The sequence below is a fragment of the Sciurus vulgaris genome (assembly GCF_902686455.1).
Source record: "Sciurus vulgaris genome assembly, chromosome: 12".
Taxonomy (NCBI): Eukaryota; Metazoa; Chordata; class Mammalia; order Rodentia; family Sciuridae; genus Sciurus; species Sciurus vulgaris.
This window is the reverse complement of record NC_136473.1, coordinates 36,946,657-36,965,986: the sequence shown is the minus strand read 5'-3', so window position 1 is coordinate 36,965,986 and position 19,330 is coordinate 36,946,657. Positions and strand designations below refer to the sequence as shown.

The window sequence follows — 19,330 nt, the reverse complement described above, 5'->3', positions numbered from 1 at the left end:
ACTTCAACATGTCAGCTTAGGACCAGACTTCCTCAACAGGACTCCCATAGCACAAGAAATAAAAGCAAGAATCAACATCTGGGATAGATTCAAACTAAAAAGCTTTCTCTCGTCAAAGGAAACTATCAGCACTGGGAAGAGAGAGCCTACAGAGTGGGAGAAAATCTTTGGAACTCATACTTCAGATAGAGCGCTAATTTCCAGAATCTTTAAAGAACTCAAAAACCTCTACACCAAGAATACAAATAACTTATGTCTCCAGGAGCGCAGGCCGGTGCAGAGCGAGACCCGATGCGCCACTGCGCTTCTCGTGGTGGTGCCCGTCTGGGCCCCGGCGATGGGAGCTCCAGGAGGCTGCGGCGCCCCCTGGCCCGGGGGTTGAGAAGGGCGGCAGGTGCCTGTGAGGCGGGCGGGTGCCGGGGGCCAGCAGGATGGAGGAAAGCATGGAGGAGGAGGAGGTACTCATGTACGAAAGGATGATGGACGACCAGAACCACAACAACTGGGAGGCCGTGGACGGCTTCCGGCAGCCCCCGCAGCCCCCCTAGTCGATGCCAGTCCCTGCTCGAGAGCCTCCGGGGCCGCAGCTGCTGGCCCTGCCCTCCGTCTCCGTGGACAGGAAAGGCCCCAAGGAGGGGCTCCCGCGGGGGCCGGAGGCCAATGGGGTGATCATGATGCTGAAGAGCTGCCACGCGGCCGCCCTGGCCAAGGCGGCCCCGCCCCCACGCCGGGCTCCACTATCAACATCAACACCTCCACCTCCAAGTTCTTAATGAATGTTATAACTATTGAAGATTATAAGAGCACATACTGGCCAAAATTGGATGGTGCCATAGATCAACTTTTAACCCAGAGTCCTGGTGACTATATCCCCATATTCTATGAACAGATATACAGTTGTGTGTATAAGTGTGTATGCCAGCAACACTCGGAACAGATGTATAGTGATCTGATTAAAAAGATAACTAATCACTTAGAGAGAGTTTCAAAGGAGCTGCAGGCCAGCCCTCCAGATCTCTATATTGAAAGATTTAATATAGCTCTTGGACAATATATGGGAGCATTGCAGAGTATTGTGCCTCTTTTCATATATATGAATAAGTTTTACATCAAAACCAAGCTTAATAGAGACTTAAAAGATGACCTTATAAAGTTGTTTACGGAACATGTTGCAGAAAAGCACATTTACAGCCTGATGCCTTTACTTTTAGAAGCCCAGTCAACACCATTTCAGGTCACACCTTCAACTATGGCGAATATTGTGAAAGGCCTGTATACGCTCAGACCAGAGTGGGTTCAGATGGCTCCAACTCTATTTTCTAAATTTATTCCAAACATTCTCCCTCCAGCAGTGGAATCCGAACTTTCTGAATATGCTACTCAGGATCAGAAACTTCAAAGAGAGCTTATACAGAATGGTTTCACAAGAGGTGACCAGTCCCCGGAAGAGAGCTGGGATGAGTTGGCTTACAACAGCTCATCTGCATGTGCAAGTTCCAGGGGGTACAGATAGTGAATGTGTTGAATATACTTTCCTCCCGAGGAGAGAACACACTGGAGCTGCAGAGACTGTGTTCTGAGCACAGCAGGGCCTGCGACACTCAGGAGCTCTGTCACAAGGCTGTTCTTGGGAGAGAATGCCGGACTTCTTACTTTGGTTTGTAATTTAAAAAAAAAAAAAAAAAAAAAAAAACTAACAAGAAACAAAAACATGAAAACAGTTGCTGCTAGACTTGGGGGTGATTTTGAAACGGGACAATCTTTTAGTGAGTTTATCTACAGATTCTATGAGGAACAAGCTTCTGGAAAATTGACCATTGCTGAGTGAAATCTGACAGCTAAAATCAGCAACTTCCTCCAAAAATAAAAGGGCAGAAGAACATTTTTTTTTTTTTTTTTCAAAGCACTTGTTTTGTTCCTTTGTGGACTTTGGACCTAACAGCATCTTGGTTTTACATGTCAAAATATCTTTTGCTTTATACCCAAGCAGATGGTTACAATACAGTATTTTTCACCCTAATCCAATTAGCCCCTTTAAAAACAAGAGTCAGTCTTTGTTTAGTATTAGGAAGTCTTGTTCAAGGAGAATGCTAATAACTACTTTCATTAGAATCTTTATTTATTTTTTTTTAATTTTTTTTTTTAAGAATACAAATAACTCAATCAACAAATGGTCTAAGGAAATGAACAGCTATTTCACAGAAGAAGATCGACAAGCAATTAACAGACAGATGAAAAAATGTTCAACATCTGTAGTAATAAGAGAAATGCAAATCAAAAGTACCCTAAGATTCCATGTGAGAATGGAATTAGAATTCCCAATTAGAATGGCAATTATCAAGAATAGTAGCAACAATACGTGTTAGTGAGGATGTGGGGAAAAAGATACACTCATACATTGCTGGTGTGGCTGCAAATTAGTATCGTCACTCTGGAAAGCAGTATGAGATTCCTTAGAAATTTGGAATGGACCCACCATTTGACCCAGTTATCCCACTCCTTGGCCTATACCCAAAGAACATAAAATCAGCCTACTATAGAGCATACATACATACAGAAGCATAAATCAGCATACAGCCACATCAGTGTTCATAGCTGCTCAATTCACAATAGCCAGATTGTGGAACCAACTTAGATGTCCTTCAATTGATGAATGGATAAAGAAACTGTGGTATATATATACAATGGAATATTACTCTGCCATAAAGAATAATAAAATTATGGCATTTGCAGGCAAATGGATGAAATTGGAGAATATCATGCTAAGAGAGATAAGCCAATCTCAAGAAACCAAAGGACGAATGATCTCGCTGATAAGTGGATGATGACACATAATGGGGGGGGGGGTGGAAAGGGGGCAAGAATGGAGGAAGGAAGGACTGTATAGAGGGAAAAGAGTGGTGGGAAGGGTGGGAGGGGTGAGTGGAAGGAAAAAATAGCAATGAATCAAGCACCATTACTCTATGTAAATGTATGATTATACAAATGGTATACTGTTACTCCATGTACAAACAGAAACAACATGTATCCCATTTGTTTACAATACAAATAAATTTTAAAAAAGAAGTTTTAGCCCCTTTTTTCTTTTCTTTTTCTTTTTGAATGTTTGTGTGCTAAGGGGTTCATGAATATTATCATATATATATATATTTATATTTCGCTTACTTCTCTAATTTATAGCATTTTAAAATTTATATTATATTTTTAAATTTATATTATATTTTAAAATTTAATTTATAGTTATTTTTCATGACTTTTTTTGAGGGCTAGGGTTTTTGATTAGTATATTTTGGTTTGGTTTTGTATTGTCTTTCACCTATTTATTTTGATTCTCTTTCTCTCTTTTGATAACACACAACTTCTATTCTCTCCATTTTCCCTTAATTTTTTATTTTTGTCTTCTGTCTACCTTCCTCACATTCATTGCATCCTACACTCTTCTACACTTTCCTTGCTCACCATTTGAAATAGCAAACCCTTTTACATACTTACTTTTTTTACTGTTTACAATTTCTTACCATACTATTTTGGTTTATTGTGTCCATTAATAGTGTAGATGAGATAATAGGAGCTAAATATTTAGTTTAATGCTGTATGTTGTTTGCATTGATTATCATTACTATTTGTTAAACCTATGAGATACTAGAAATCTCAGGGTCATTATAAGATTACAATGTAGAAGCTCTGCTGCCTCATATTCATACCAATAAGTGGATAGACACACAATATAAAAAGCAAGGAAACAAACCATCCCAAACAAATCAAAATATCACAAGAATATAATCCATTAATACCACAGTGGAGGAAGTGTCAGAGAAGAAATTTAGAAAGTTCATAATTCAACTGATCTAACAGGTAAAAGATGATGAAAGGAGCGAAATTAGAGAGAAAATACAGAACTGTAAGATCACTTCAATAAAGACATAGATATTCTGAAAAAGAACCAAATAGAAAGCCTTAAAATAAGAAAATCAATAAAACAAAATTGAAAATATAATGGAAGTCATCATGAGCATACTATACCACTTAGAAGACAGAGTTTCAGGCAACCAAAACAAAATATATAATCTAGAAAATAGTTGACCATGGAAAAAAATGTTAAAAGAATACAAACAGAGCATTCAAGAAATGTGGGATGAGATGAAAAGATGAAATTTAAGATTTATCAAGAACGATGAAGTCTTGGCAATACAAAACTAAAGACATGAGCTTTTTTTTTAATGAAATGATATCAGAAAATTTCCCATAACTTAAGAATAAAATGGAAAATCAAATGCAGGAGGCATACAAGAATCCAAATACACAAAATTACAACAGACCCTCACCAAAGCACAACATTATGAAAAAAACCTAACTTATAGAATAAGGATAAATTTTAAAGTCTGCTCAAGAAAAAGATTGGTCACATTTCTAGGGAAAACAATCCAGATTTCAGCTGATTTCTCAGCCTAGACTCTAAGAGCTAGGAGGTCTTGGAGTAATATTTACTAAGCCCTGAAATAAAATGGATCTCAACCAAGAATATCATACCCAGAAAAACTAAGCTTCTGATTTGATGATGAAATAAAAATCTTCCATAAAAACCAAAAGTCAACAGAAGTCACAACTAGAAACCTGCACTAAAAAACCTACTCAATAAAATTTTTCATAAGGAAGAAATTAAAATTTGAAAACCTGTGAAGGGAGGAATGCACTGGAAGAACAGACAATCAAAGGAAAAAGGAATTCAAATTAAAAACCAGAAATAACACAAAATGCCAGGAAATAAAAATTATTTCTCAATAATAACATTGAATGTAAATGACCTTTAAGTAATCAATCAAAGGACATAAACCGGCAGATTGGATTAAAACACAAGACTGAACAATATGAAGTCTCAGGGAGAATCACCTCATAGGCAAAGACATGAAGACTGAAGGTAAAACGATAAGAAAAAAAACCATAATTTACATTCACAAACAAGCAGGGGTTTCTATCCTCTTATCAGATAAAGTGAACTTTAAACCAAAGTTAATCAGAAGGGATAAAGAAGGTCATTTCATAACAATTAAGGAAATTATACATCTAAAAGATACAATTGTAAATATTTATGCCCCAAATCATTGTGGAGCATCACATACATCAAACAAATGAAATTCTCAATTTCAAGAATCAAATAGGCTACAACACAATACCACTGAGAGACATTAACATACATCTCTAATCACTGAATGGATAATATGAACAAAAACTAAAAAAAGAAGCTATAGAATAAAAAATATAATTAATAATACATTTAGACTTAGTGGACATATATAGAATATTTTATCCATCAAAGACTGAATACACTTTTTTTTCTCAGCAGCACATGGATCATTTTCTAAAATAGATTACATCTTAGGCCACAGAACAACGCTTAGCAAATTCAAAATAATAGAGATAATACCTTGCACTCTATCAGATCATAATGGAATAAAACTAGAAACCACCAATATAATAAAAACTAGAAGCTACTCTAACACCTGGAAAATAAGTAATATATTACTGAATGATCAATTGATAGTAGAAGAAATTAGAAATGAAATAAAAAAATACATAGAGTAAAAGAGGACAGTGACACAACATATCAAAATCTGTGGGACACTATGAAATCACTTCTAAAAGGAAGAATCATTGCACTGAACTCATTCATTAAAAGAATATAAATAACTAACCTAAAATTACATTTTAAGACCTTGGAAAAAGAAGAACATACCAACATCACATGTAGCAGAAGACAGGAAATAATTAAAATCAGAATAGAAAATAATGAAATTGAAACAAGTCAAAAAGAAACATTTTAAAAATCTATGAAACAAAAATTTGTTCTTTGAAAAAGTAAATAAAATGGGGTTAACTAGGCTAAACAAGAAAAAGCGGGAAAAAAACTAAAATTTCTAAAATTTTTGATGAAAAAGAAATATCAACACAGACACCACTGAAATAGAGAAATATCCAGAAACTATTTGTAAATATATACTCCCAATAAAATAAAAAATCTTTAAGACATAACAAGTTTCTAGAGACATATGACTTATCCAAAATGAACCAATAGGACATAGACAATTTAAATAAATTGATATCAAGCAATAAAATTGAAGATTCCATCAAAAGCCTACCAAAAAAGTAAGCCCAGGACAGGATGGATTCTCAGCTGAGTTCTATCAGAACTTCAAAGAAGAACTAATACCAAGCCTTCTCAAATGATCCTATAAAATAGGAAAGGAGGAAACACTTCTGAACACATTCTATGAAGTTAGTATCATCCTGATTCTAGCTTGCAGACAAAGACATATCAAGGACAGAAAATATCAGACCAATATCTCTAACATAGATGCAAAAATTCTTAATAAAATACTGGCAAATTGCATACAAAAACATTAAAAAGATACTGCACCATGATGAAGTGGGGTTCAGCCCAGGGATGCAAGGTTGGTTCATCATATGGAATTCAATAAATGTAATTTACGACATCATTTGACATTGACATAATCATTTCAATATGTGCAGAAAAAACATTTGATAAAATATATCATCCACACATTTTTAAAACACCAGAAAAACTGGGGATAATAGGAACATACCTCAACATTATAAAAGATATATATATGCTAAACAGGCAGACAACATCATTCTACATGGAGAAAAATTGAAAGCAGTCCCTCTAAAAACTGAAATAAGACAAGCATGTCCACATTCATCATTTCTATTCAACATCATCCTTGAAATTCTAGCCAGAGATATTAGGCCAAAGAAAGAAATTAAAGGGATACAAATTGGAAATGGACAGCTCAAATAATTCCTATTTACTAATGACATGATCCTATATTTAGAAGACTCATAAATACACCACCAGCAAACTACTGAAATTCATAAACAAATTAAATAAAATTCCAGGATATAAAATTAACACCTACAAATCCATTGTGTTCATATACACCAATGATGAATCAGCCAAAAGAGAGATTAGGAAAACTATTCCATTCACAGTAGCCTCAAAAAAAAAAAAAAAAAAAAAAAAAAAAACTGGTAATTAATCTAACAAAAGAGGTGAAAGACCTCTATAATGAAAACTACAGAACACTAGAGAAAGAAATTGAAGAAGACTTTAGAAGATGGAAAGATCTCCCATGCTCTTGGACAGGCAGAATTCATATTATCAAAATGGCCATACTTCCAAAAGGGCTATGCAGATTTAATGAAATTTCTATTAAAATTCCAAAGATGTCCTTCATAGAAATACAAAACATATCAAGAAATTCAGTCAAAAAAATAAAAGGCCCAGAATAACCAAAGGTATCCTTAGTGAAAAAAGTGTAGCAAGAAGCATTACAATACCAGACCTTAAATTACACTACAGAGCTACAATAAAAAAGCAACATGGTATTGCTAACAAAACAAACATGAAGACCAATGGAACAAAATAGAAGACACGGGGACAAACCCATAAAAATACAGTTATCTCATACTAAAACAAGGTGCCATAAATATACATTGGAGAAAAGACAGTCTCTTCAACAAATGGTGCTGGGAAAACTGGAAACCCATATGTAGCACAATAAAATTGAACCCCTATCTCTCACCCTGAACAAAATAAAACTCAAAGACTTATACATTAGACCAGAAACCCTATGTCTTTTATAAGAAAATAAGTCCAACACTCCATAATGTCAACTTAAGAATTGGCTTCCTAAACAAGACTCCTAAAGTGCAAGATGTAAAATAAAGACTCAATAAATGGGATGGTATCAACTTAAAAAGCTTCTTAACAGCAAAGGAAACAATCAAGAATGTGAAGAGAAAGAAAGTACAGAATGGGAGAAAATCTTTGCCTCCTCCATCTCAGAGCATTAATCTCCAGAATATAAAAGCTTACCACCAAGAAAACACAAATAACCCAATTAATACATGGGCAAAGGAACTAAACAGACACTTCATAGAAGAAATATGAATGGTCAACAAATATTTGAAAAAACATGTTCAATATCTTTAGCAATTAGAGAAATGCCATGTAAAACTACACTGAGATTTCATCACTCTCCAGTCAGAATGGCAACAATCAGGAACATGAATATCAATAAATGTCGATAAAGGATCTGGGGGAAAAGGGTACACTCATACATTTCTGATGGAACAGCAAATTGGTGCAACCACTCTGGAAATAGGATTGATATTCCTCAGAAAACTTAGAATAGAAAAACCATTTGACTCAGTTATCCCACTCCTTTATATATACCCAAAGGACTTAAAAACAACATACTACATAGACACAGCCACATCAATGTTTACAGTAGCTGAATTCTCAGTAGCTGAGCTGTTGAACAATCTAGGTGCCCTGCAACAGATGGATGGAATAAAGAAAATGTGTACTACACACAATGGAATATCATACAGTTATTAAAAGAAAAGGACTTTTTGACATTTGCCAGAAAATGGATGTGTCTAGAGACTATCATGCTGAGCAAAGTAGGCCAATGCCCCCTGCAAGAAAACAAAGGTCAAATGTGCTCTGATATGTGAATGCTTACCCTCATCAATGAGGGGAGAGGAAGAATAGAAGTTCAGCAGATTAGACAAAAGTGAATTAAGGGAAGGTAGAATGATAGGAATAGAAAAGACAGTGGAAATCTGCAATATCCCAGGATTTCACTACTAAAGGGGTAGATACCTGAGCAATATGAGAAGACAAGGCAAGAAAATGTCCCAAAGAAACCTAGATGGTATAGCAATAAAATCTAATGACAGCATGGCAGAAGAAATGTCAGAAAGGGAGTTCAGAACATACATAATTAAAATGAACAAGGAAGCAAACGAGGAGATGAAAGAGCAAATGCAGGCATTGAATGATCACACCAATCGACAGTTAAAAGAGCAAATACAGGAAACAAAAGATCATTTCAATAAAGAGTTAGAGATATTGAAAAAAAAAAACAAACAGAAATACTTGAAATGAAGGAAACAAAAACCAAGTTAAAAACTCCATAGAAAGCATAGCCAATAGGATAGAACACCTGGAAGACATAACCTCAGATATTGAAGACAAAATATTTAATCTTGAAAACAAAGTTGACAAAACAGAGAAGATGGTAAGAAATCATGAACAGAATCTACAAGAACTGTGGGATTGGGATTGAGGAAGGCCTAGAGACACAAACCAAAGGAATGAATAAACTATTCAATGAAATAATATCAGAAAATTTCCCACATCTGAAGAATAAAATGGAAAACCAAGTACAAGAGGCTTATAGGACTCCAAATACACAAAATTACAGTAGACCCACACCAAGACACATTATAATGAAAATACATAACATACAAAATAAAGACAGAATTTTAAAGGCTGAGAGAGAAAAGAATAAAATTACAGTCAGGGGGAGACCAAAACGGATATCAGCAGATTTTTCAATCCAGACCCTAAAAGCTAGAAGGGCCTGGAACAACATTTTCAAAGCCCTGAAAGAAACTGGATGCCAACCAAGAATCTTATACCCAGCTAAACTTACCTTCAGATTTGACAATGAAATAAAATCCTTCCATGATGAACAAAAACTAAAAGAATTTACAAAAAGAAAGCCAGCATTACAGAACATTCTTAGCAAAATATTCCATGAGGAAGAGATGAAAAACAATGATGTAAATCAGCAAAGGGAGGAACTACCCTAAAAGAAGAGCCAAATAAAGGAGAAACAAGGTCATGTAAAAAAAATAAATAAATGAGCCAAATGACCGGGAAACCAAATCATATCTCAATAATAACTCTGAATGTTAATGGCCTGAACGCATCAATCAAAAGACATAGACAGGCAGATTGGATTAAAAAGAAAGATCCAACAATTTGCTGCCTGCAAGAGACTCATCTCATAGAAAGAGATACACACAGACTAAAGGAGAAAGGATAGGAAAAAAACATACCATGCACATGTACACAGCAAAAAAGCCGGAGTATCCATCCTCGTATCAAATAATGTTGACTTCGAGCCAAAGTTAGTCAGAAGGGATAAAGAAGGCCATTTCATACTGCTTAAGGGAAGCATAAATCAGTGAGACATAACAATCATAAATATCTATGCCCCAAACATTGGCTCATACATGTACATCAAACAAATCCTTCTCAATTCCAGAAATCAAATAGACCACAACACAATAATACTAGGTGATTTTAATACACCTCTCTCACCACTGGAAAGATCCTCCAAACAAAAATTGAACAAAGAAACCATAGATCTCAATAACACAATCAATAATTTCGACTTAATGGACATTTATACAAAATACCATCCAACAAAGAGTGAATACACCTTCTTCACAGCAGCACATGGATCCCTCTCTAAAATAGACCATATTTTATGCCACAAAGCTAATGTTAGCAAGTACAAGAAGAGATACTACCTTGTATTCTATCAGATCATAATGGATTGAAATTAGAAATAAATGACAGAGTTAAAAACAGAAACTATTCCAACACCTGGAGATTAAATAATATGCTATTTTATGATGAATGGATAACAGAAGACATCAGGAAGGAAATTTAAAAATTCTTAGAGGTAAATGAGAACAAAGAAACATCAAAATCTCTGGGACACTATGAAAGCAGTACTTAGAGGAAAATTTATTTCATGGAGTGCATTCAATAAAAGAAGAAAAAATCAACAAATAAACAACCTATCACTACAGCTCAAAGCTGTAGAAAAAGAAGAACAAAACAACACCAAAAGTAGTAGAAGATAGGAAATAGTTAAAATCAGACCTGAAATCAATGAAATTGAAACAAAAGAAACAATTCAAAAAATTGACAAAACAAATAGTTGGTTCTTTGAAAAAATAAACAAATTGATAACTCCTTAGCCACACTAACAAAGAGAAGGAGGGAGAAAACTCAAATTACTAAAATTCTGTAAACAAGGAATATCACAACAGACACGATTGAAATACAAAGCATAATTAGAAACTATTTTGAAAAAATATACTCCAACAAAATAAAAAATCTCAAGGACATCAACAGGTTTCTAAGACATATGAATTACCTAAACTGAACCAGGAGGACATACACAATTTAAATAGATCAGTTTCAAGTAATGAAATAGAAGAAGTCCTCAAAAGCCTACCAACAAAGAAAAGTCCGGCACCAGACGGGTTCTCAGCCAAGTTCTACAAAACCTTTAAAGAAGAGCTCATTCCAATACTTCTCAAAGTATTCCATGAAATAGAAGAATAGAACAGAAGAGGAAGGAAACCTCCCAAACTCATTCTATGAAGCCAATATCACCCTGATACCTAAACCAGACAGAGACTCAAAGAAAGAAAATATCAGACCAATATACTTAATGAACATTGATGCAAAAATTCTCAACAAAATCTTAGCAAATTGCATACAAAAATATATTAAAAAGATAGTGCACCATGATCAAGTGGGTTTTATCCCAGGATGCAAGGTTGATTCAACATTCGGAAATCAATAAATGTCATTTACCATATCAACAGACTTAAAGTAAAAAATCACAAGATTATTTCGATAGATGCAGAAAAAGCATTCGATAAAATACAGTATCCCTTCATGCTCAAAACACTAGAAAAAAATAGGGATAGTGGGAACATTGCTTAACATTTTAAAGACCATCTATGCTAAGCCCATGGCCAATATCATTCTAAATGGTGAAAAACCGAAAGCATTCCTCCTAAAAACAGTAACAAGGAAGGAATGCCCTCTTTCACCACTTCTATTCAACATCGTCCTAAAAACTCTAGCCAGAGCAATTAGACAAAGGAAATTAAAGGGATACGAATAGGAAAAGAAGAACTCAAACGATCCCCATTCGCTGATGACATGATTATATATTTAGAGGAACCAGGAAATTCCACCAGAAAACTTTTAGAACTCATAAGTGAATTCAGTAGGGTAGTAGGATATAAGATCAATGCTCATAAATCCAATGCATTTTTATACATAAGTGATGAATCTTCAGAAAGAGAAATTAGGAAAACTACCCCATTCACAATAGCATCGAAAAAATAAACTACTTGGGAATCAATCTCACAAAAGAGGTGAAAGACCTGTACAATGAGAACTACAGAACACTAAAGAAAGAAATGAAAGAAAACCTTAGAAGATGGAAAGATCTCCCATGTTCATGGATAGGCAGAATTAATATTGTGAAAATGGCCATACTACCAAAAGTGCTACACACATTCAATGCAATTCCAATTAAAATCCCAATGATGTACCTCACAGAAATTGAGCAAGCGAACATGAAATTCATCTGGAAGAATAAGAAACCCAGAATAGCTAAAGCAATTCTTAGCAGGGAGAGTGAAGTAGGGGGTATCACAATACCAGACCTTCCTTCAGCTATACTACAAAGCAATAGTAACAAAAACGGCATGGTATTGGCACCAAAATAGGTGGATCAATGGTAGAATAGAGGACGTGGACACAAATCCAAATAAGTACAATTTTCTCATACTAGACAAAGGTGCCAAAAATATGCAATGGAGAAAAGATAGCCTCCTCAACAAATGGTGCTGGGAAAACTGGAAATCCATATGCAACAGAATGAAACTAAACCCCTATCTCTCACCCTGCACAAAAATCAACTCACAATGGATCAAGAACCTTGAAATCAGACCAGAGACCCTTCATCTTATAGAAGAAAAAGTAGGTCCAAATCTTCAACATGTTGGCTTAGGATCAGACTTCCTTAACAGGAGTCCCATAGCACAAGAAATAAAAGCAAGAGTCTAATTAAATAGCTTTCTCTCAGCAAACCATCAGCAATGTGAAAAGAGAACCTACAGAGTGGGAGAAAATCTTTGCCATGCATACTTCAGATAGAGCACTAATTTCCAGAATATATAAAGAACTCAAAAAACTCTACACCAAGAATACAAATAACCCAATCAACAAATGGGCTAAGGAAATGAACAGACACTTCACAGAAGAAGATCTACAAGCAATCAACAGACAGATGAAAAAAATTTCAACATCTTTAGTAGTAAGGAAATGCAAATCCAAACTACCCTAGGATTCCATCTCACCCCAATTAGAATGGTGATTATCAAGAATATTAGCAACAATAGGTGTTGGCGAGGATGTGGGGAAAAAGGTACACTTATACATTGCTGGTGGGGCTGCAAATTAGTGTAGCCACTCTGGAAAGCAGTGTGGAGGTTCCTTAGAAAACTTGGAATGGAACCACCATTTGATCCAGCTATCCCACTCCTTGGCCTATACCCAAAGAACTTAAAATCAGCATACTACAGAGATACAGCCACTACAATGTTCATAGCTGCTCAATTCACAATAGCCAGATTGTGGAACCAACCTAGTTGTCCTTCAATTGGTGAATGGATAAAGAAACTGTGGTATATATGTTCAATGGAGTATTACTCAGCTATAAAAAATAATAAAATTATGGCATTAGCAGGCAAATGGATGAAACTGGAGAATATCATGCTAAGTGAGATAAGCCAATCTCAAAGAACTAAAGGATGAATGATCTCGATGATAAACGGATGATGACACATAATGTGGGGTGGGAGGGAGTCAAGAATGGAGGAAGGAGGGACTATATAGAGGGAAAAGAGTGGTGGAATGGGTGGGGGAGAAGAAAAAAATAACAGAATGAATCAAAAACTATTACCCTAGGTAAATGTATGATTTCTAAAGTGGTATGCCTCTACTTCATGTACAAACAGAGAATCAAGATGTATCCCATTTGTTTACAATAAAAATGAATTAAAAAAAAAGAAAGAAAAGACAGTGGAATTATTCTGACATAATTTTCTGGTGTACCTACATGAATATACCATAGTGAATAGTGAATCTGAACATCATGTACTTCCCAAAGACTTGGATTCCAGTTAGAATAATATATATTCCATGCTAATATATATATATATATATATATATATATATATATAAATAGATTATACTATCATGCATGATTAAAAAGAACAGGTAAAAATAAAATAAAGATGTAGGGCACCAGAACTTTATAATGGAAATCCAGAATTTGCTGGGCAGCAGCCTAATTACAATTAGGAAAAATAAATTAAATAAAAGAATATCTTGGTTCCAATACTCTCAAAATAACTGTTAGGATGTTGACCTTTTCCCAAATCACATCAGTGAAACTCTGGTTTATTAGTTTATAATTGTTCCTTTGACATCTACATTGGTGAAGCATTCCCATTTTTTTTGGTCTGATAAATTGTTCATTTGATTTTTTTATTTCTGTAATATCTCCATATTTTCTATTTCCTCTATGTTTGTCTTTGTAACCAGGAATATTACTTATACTGAACTGGAACTCACTCATCACTTAGAAACTGATCATTTCAACGAAACAGTTTAATTTGCTCTAGTATCTGTGGAGAAACTTGATTTATAAACTAGTTATCATATAATCGAGCTTATAGAAGAAGACTGTTTGAATGATAGAATTCTTTCTAAGCATAGATGCTCAATTATGAGGTATATCTAAATGAAAACATAAAGTAATATTGTGAAATGTAAGATTATCTATAAAATGGAAAAGAAGAAAACTTCAAGAGGAAATGAGATTGACATGTTTTATTTGAACTATATTTTCTGTACTTACATAGTAATACAAGTTATAATTCATTGTTATACCATACTGGCTATACATATTGTTTTTAAAAAGCCCAGGAAACATAAGGAGATGGGAGAAATTTGGAAATATATGTTGTACAGATGTGTGAATCCATTACTTAAATAACTTTGTACAAAATATTTTGGAGAAAATATAGAACAATAAATTAAATAAAGGATATGTGGAGAGATGAATGAGTCAGAACTCTTCACTCTGCAAGTGACATGGGAGATTTGTTTGTTAAGTGTGCATGTCTTTAGTTGAAGACTCTATGTTGGACTTTGGTGTAAGCACCAGAGTAGTGAGCAAAACCAGGTCTCTGTCCTCATTAAGAGGCTATTCCTTAGGATGATTGTCAGTATGGTGATGAAACTGATATCTTAGAGAATGTCTTCAAGCTCACATTTGTGTATTGACCATCACCAAGTTTTGTCATCCTAAAAGTATCTGGCACATAATTGATGTTTTATAAGTTTTTGCTGATGAAATATATGTCATAATATTGACTAGATGAACCATTTAATTTTTTTTTCATTTTAGTTCATTAGGCTTCAACTTTGTTACTTTAGATATGAATCTGAAGCTATGATAAATTAGAAATAAATATCTTCTCATATGCTTCATGAACATTTCCATGGAGATTTGTGTCCATCTCAAAGACAATTTATAATACGTTAAATATAGTTAACTTAGAGCCATACAGGAGTAGAGAATTTGAAAATCTTCCACAGGTTTGTGACTCCCTCTTGTAAATATTCCCAAGTTTTGCTTGACTTCAGTTCAAATCTATTCATGCTTTTAAAAGTTTCATTTGACATTTTTCTAAAATATTACCTAATATTCCAATGTTTTTCTTCACTTATTTCATAATGCAAATTTTTAATATCCTTGAATATTGAAATGTTCAATTGAAGAACATCTTCCAATTTTCTAAGGATCTGTTTTTGTGTTATTTCATAAAGGTAATTATCTGTCCATCCTGGTTTAAATATAATCTAATGATCTTAACAGAAATCAGTAGGTCCTTGGAATTCACACAGATTCTAAAACTGGGAAAAATAGAAATTACTTGCCTGAAAATCTTTCCTGGAATTTTATGTTGAAGAACACATTTACAATAAATATTGTCAACATATAGAAAACCAACTGAAAAAGGGGAAAAAAATTCTAAGTGGATACAAATATATTGGCAAAAGTTAAAAAACACGTACATACTGATGAAATCTCTCTTGACTGGGGAAATTTGAAGAATAATTTGTGGAGGCTTGTCTAGAAATTCAGGGATGCCAATAAGTAGTCTATAAAATAAAAGTTACTGCAATGTTTCAGTCTTGAAGAAAAGTTTTCTTTTTAATCTATACTAAAGTCAGAACAAGCTCAAGGTCACTGCTGGACTTAGGCCTCCTACAGAAAAGCATTTTTTCCCTAAAGCTTAGGAAAGAAAACAGATTTTAAATCTAACTGCAAAGAAAATTTGATTTTCACTCCCAACTATCTCCTTGCACATGAAGTGTTTATCTTCAAAGCACAATCTTTCTTTTCAAGGGAATATTTGACACATAGGCTCAATGGGTCTCCCACTCATATTTTCTTTTAATTATAATGCATACAATGTACAATCATTTCCCTTATTTACAAATGGTCGCTTCAAAAGAAAATAAAAATTTGACAAAGTTTGGATTGCAATGCATTTTTAGTCCTAATGGTGACATCATTTTCCCATTATGCTCATGTTAACCCTTCAGTCACAAATTCTAGCCATAGTAGCTATGCATTACCAGATTTTCCTGAAGTTCCAACTCAAACTAAAGTTGAAAAATCTAAAGAGAGACTCCTTTTTGGTTAAGCTTTTCAGTCCACATTGTGTTTCTGTCATAGGAGTGATGGTAAGAGGGACTAATTAAAAGTCCAATGAATGTGCCAGGGTTAAAATCACAGGCTCTGCTCATTAACAGTCGTTTACCTAAGGATATTTCCAAAGAATTCTTTCAGTGTCTGAATGGAACAAAAACTGGAGGGGGAAGAGAGGAATAAGTTGAGAGAACCATTTATAAATATTTTATAATAGAAGTATGATTTTGTTTTGATTCACTGAGGTCATCCATAGAAGAATCTGATTTAGTGAGTAGAAGTCAAAATGCTGGTTTTTTTCATGTGTTCATGTGCATATGTGTGTATGTATGAGTGTGTATTTTAAAGGGGTAATATCCTCCCCCAAAACCAAAGAGTAGAAAAAGAAATAGGAAGAAAAACTCAGAACCATTTTGTTAATTGTCTTTTTCCTGCTGTTTCCATGGTAATACTGTCTGCCAGACTTCTCTGCGGAGTGACAGTCCAACAATTCACACACTACACCCTTTCAAGCACAATGAATGGCCGTGAAAGAGGCCGAACAGGCACCATTCAGGAAACATGTGATATCTACTCAATGCACTACCTTTCATCCACATTTTCCAAATTGCAGTTAATTTAATTCTAAACAAATGGCTAAGGGGTACAAATGAGGATTAGAAGGAAAAGAACATCTTGAGCTCTAATAGGGATGGTTTGTGTGAAGAACAATATAGCACTTTCTTCTGTTGCCAAGAAGGCTGGATGTAAAGATGCACTTTCCCTCTCCATCTGAGGCCTTCGTTTAGACTCTATATCAACAGTGAAAACCATGGCAGAAAATTTCTTGGCAAAACAGAGTTTATGTAGGTTTTGGCTTTCCATTTGGAAACACATTTGATACAGTACAAAATTATTTCATTTACTATGTAATAAAATATAGCATCAGACTTTTGGCTGACATTAAGGAGCTACCAGTTTTTATAAGGTTTTCTCATTTTTTAACATCCTTCAACAACATTCAGGCAAAGAAAAACAGTGAACTATAAAGTTTCCTATAACAATATACAAGGAATTTATCTTTAAGCAGTCTAAAGTTGAGTGTAATTTCTGTGTTTAAATGTCAGTAAAGTAGGTCATAAGCATTTCAAAAATAAAAGCAGAATTTTTAAAAAAAACAGGTAAAATGAGACCCTATAAATGATTCTGCATTATTTGACTGAAGAATCATGATGACCATCTGCCATATTTATGTAATTATTTTAAATAAATGCCCAGAAAACTCAGGAAAATTCATGTTTAAGTTCATATTTCTATATTTAAAAGAAAAACTTTGAGGTAGTGTTTAAAATTTTATTATTGGGCTGTATGTGTTACAATATTATAAGCAACATGGCAAGAGGTACACTAGTCAGATAAGAGCCTTAAAATTTTGTATTTTATATCATAAATTTACCTCTAAGCAGATCTGTGTTTCCTCTGTTACATTAACTTTCTAAGGGGCCATTCTTATCTATGAGTATTGATCTGAGAAAAATAATCCAAATGAATTTGACAATACTTATGTCTCCATTACAAATTATTCCTGTGTGAAATATGAGCATATCCATAAACTTATCTTCATCAGTGATTTCCACTATAATGATTACATAATATATTTTTAATTTAAGTTAGTTATTTTAAAAGAACCACATTAGTCTAAAAATAGTTTCCATTTGGGGCACCATAGTAGTTTCAGAAGATTCTCATTTTTTATCTCTTTTGTCAAGTAATCTATAAAGGAATGAGACTTTTAATGACTGGTTTCTGGATTGATTAGTCCTAGGAATTAATGATGAATTGCTCCAAATCTTTTTAGACATTTAAATTATCCAAATCATTACATTTTAGATGTCTGACAAAGGCCTGGAAAATTCTTCTTTCTTTCCTTTTTTTTTGGTGGGGGTTGGGATGTTTAGGATCTCTAGATTTGACAACCTACAGTTGCTGAAATGCATAGGATAAAAGGCCATGAAAATGTACAGGAGCTGGTATCAGATGTTTCCTTATGAAAAAAGCCATATTTGATGCAGAGATTCAAATAGGGAGACAGTACTATTATTTCTCAAAATTTTTGATCTGCTTAATGAACTCTTAATAGCTTTCTTGTGAAGAGGGGTAGAAATTGATACCTTTAGTGACTTCCATGAAGCCTGATATTATCATTTCAAGGCTAAAAATCATCCAGCACTAGGAAGAGGCAAAGGGCATCCCATTGTCTGAGTGCTAGAGAACCATGGACCCCCATTTATGGCTCTCCCCTTCCCTGGGCTTTGTTTACTTGTTGTCAGGCCTGCATCTATGTGGAATTAAAACAGATTTTGAGAAGTTCAGCTACTAAGTTGAAAAAAGTTGTGTTCCAAATCAGTCATGCCCATCCCTGTGTGCTATTGCTTATCTTGGGGGAGAGAGGAAGGAATAGAAATTGTACTATCAAGACTTTTTTAAATCTATGGATTTTAAGCAATGTCCTAAACAGAGAAAAAGTTTATGTGTAAGTACTAAGGAGTAGTCTGCAGAGAAAGAAGCACAGGTAGAAAACAGTTACTAAAAAGAGAGTACTACAATACCTGAAGAAAATTCTCTATGAACAATCATTTTGAGAAGACAGGTTAGTAACAAGATAATGGTGCTCATAAGGCTAAGATATATCTGCCCACATGCCTTACTATTACCCCTTGAGGACTTTATTTTTCTAAGGGAAAGAAAATTTTATGGATTGGATTTCAAACTAAAAGAATAATGACATCATTTTGAACAATGTATAAAAGAGAATCATAAAGAAGTACCAGGGAAAAAAAAATCCCATGGCAAATTGGTCACACCTCATTATT

The 19,330-nt window shown here is 34.3% G+C and overlaps 1 protein-coding gene across 1 annotated transcript; it reads left to right on the top strand.

Moving 5' to 3' along the window:
• The first annotated feature begins 332 nt into the window (after window positions 1-332).
• On the top strand, window positions 333-2,111 carry LOC306642233 (CDK2-associated and cullin domain-containing protein 1-like). The gene is given in 3 exon segments (XM_079107849.1): window positions 333-545; window positions 549-711; window positions 714-2,111. Coding segments are annotated over 3 exon segments (1,077 nt in total). The 5' UTR covers window positions 333-431; the 3' UTR covers window positions 1,514-2,111.
• Window positions 2,112-19,330: the final 17,219 nt, after the last annotated feature.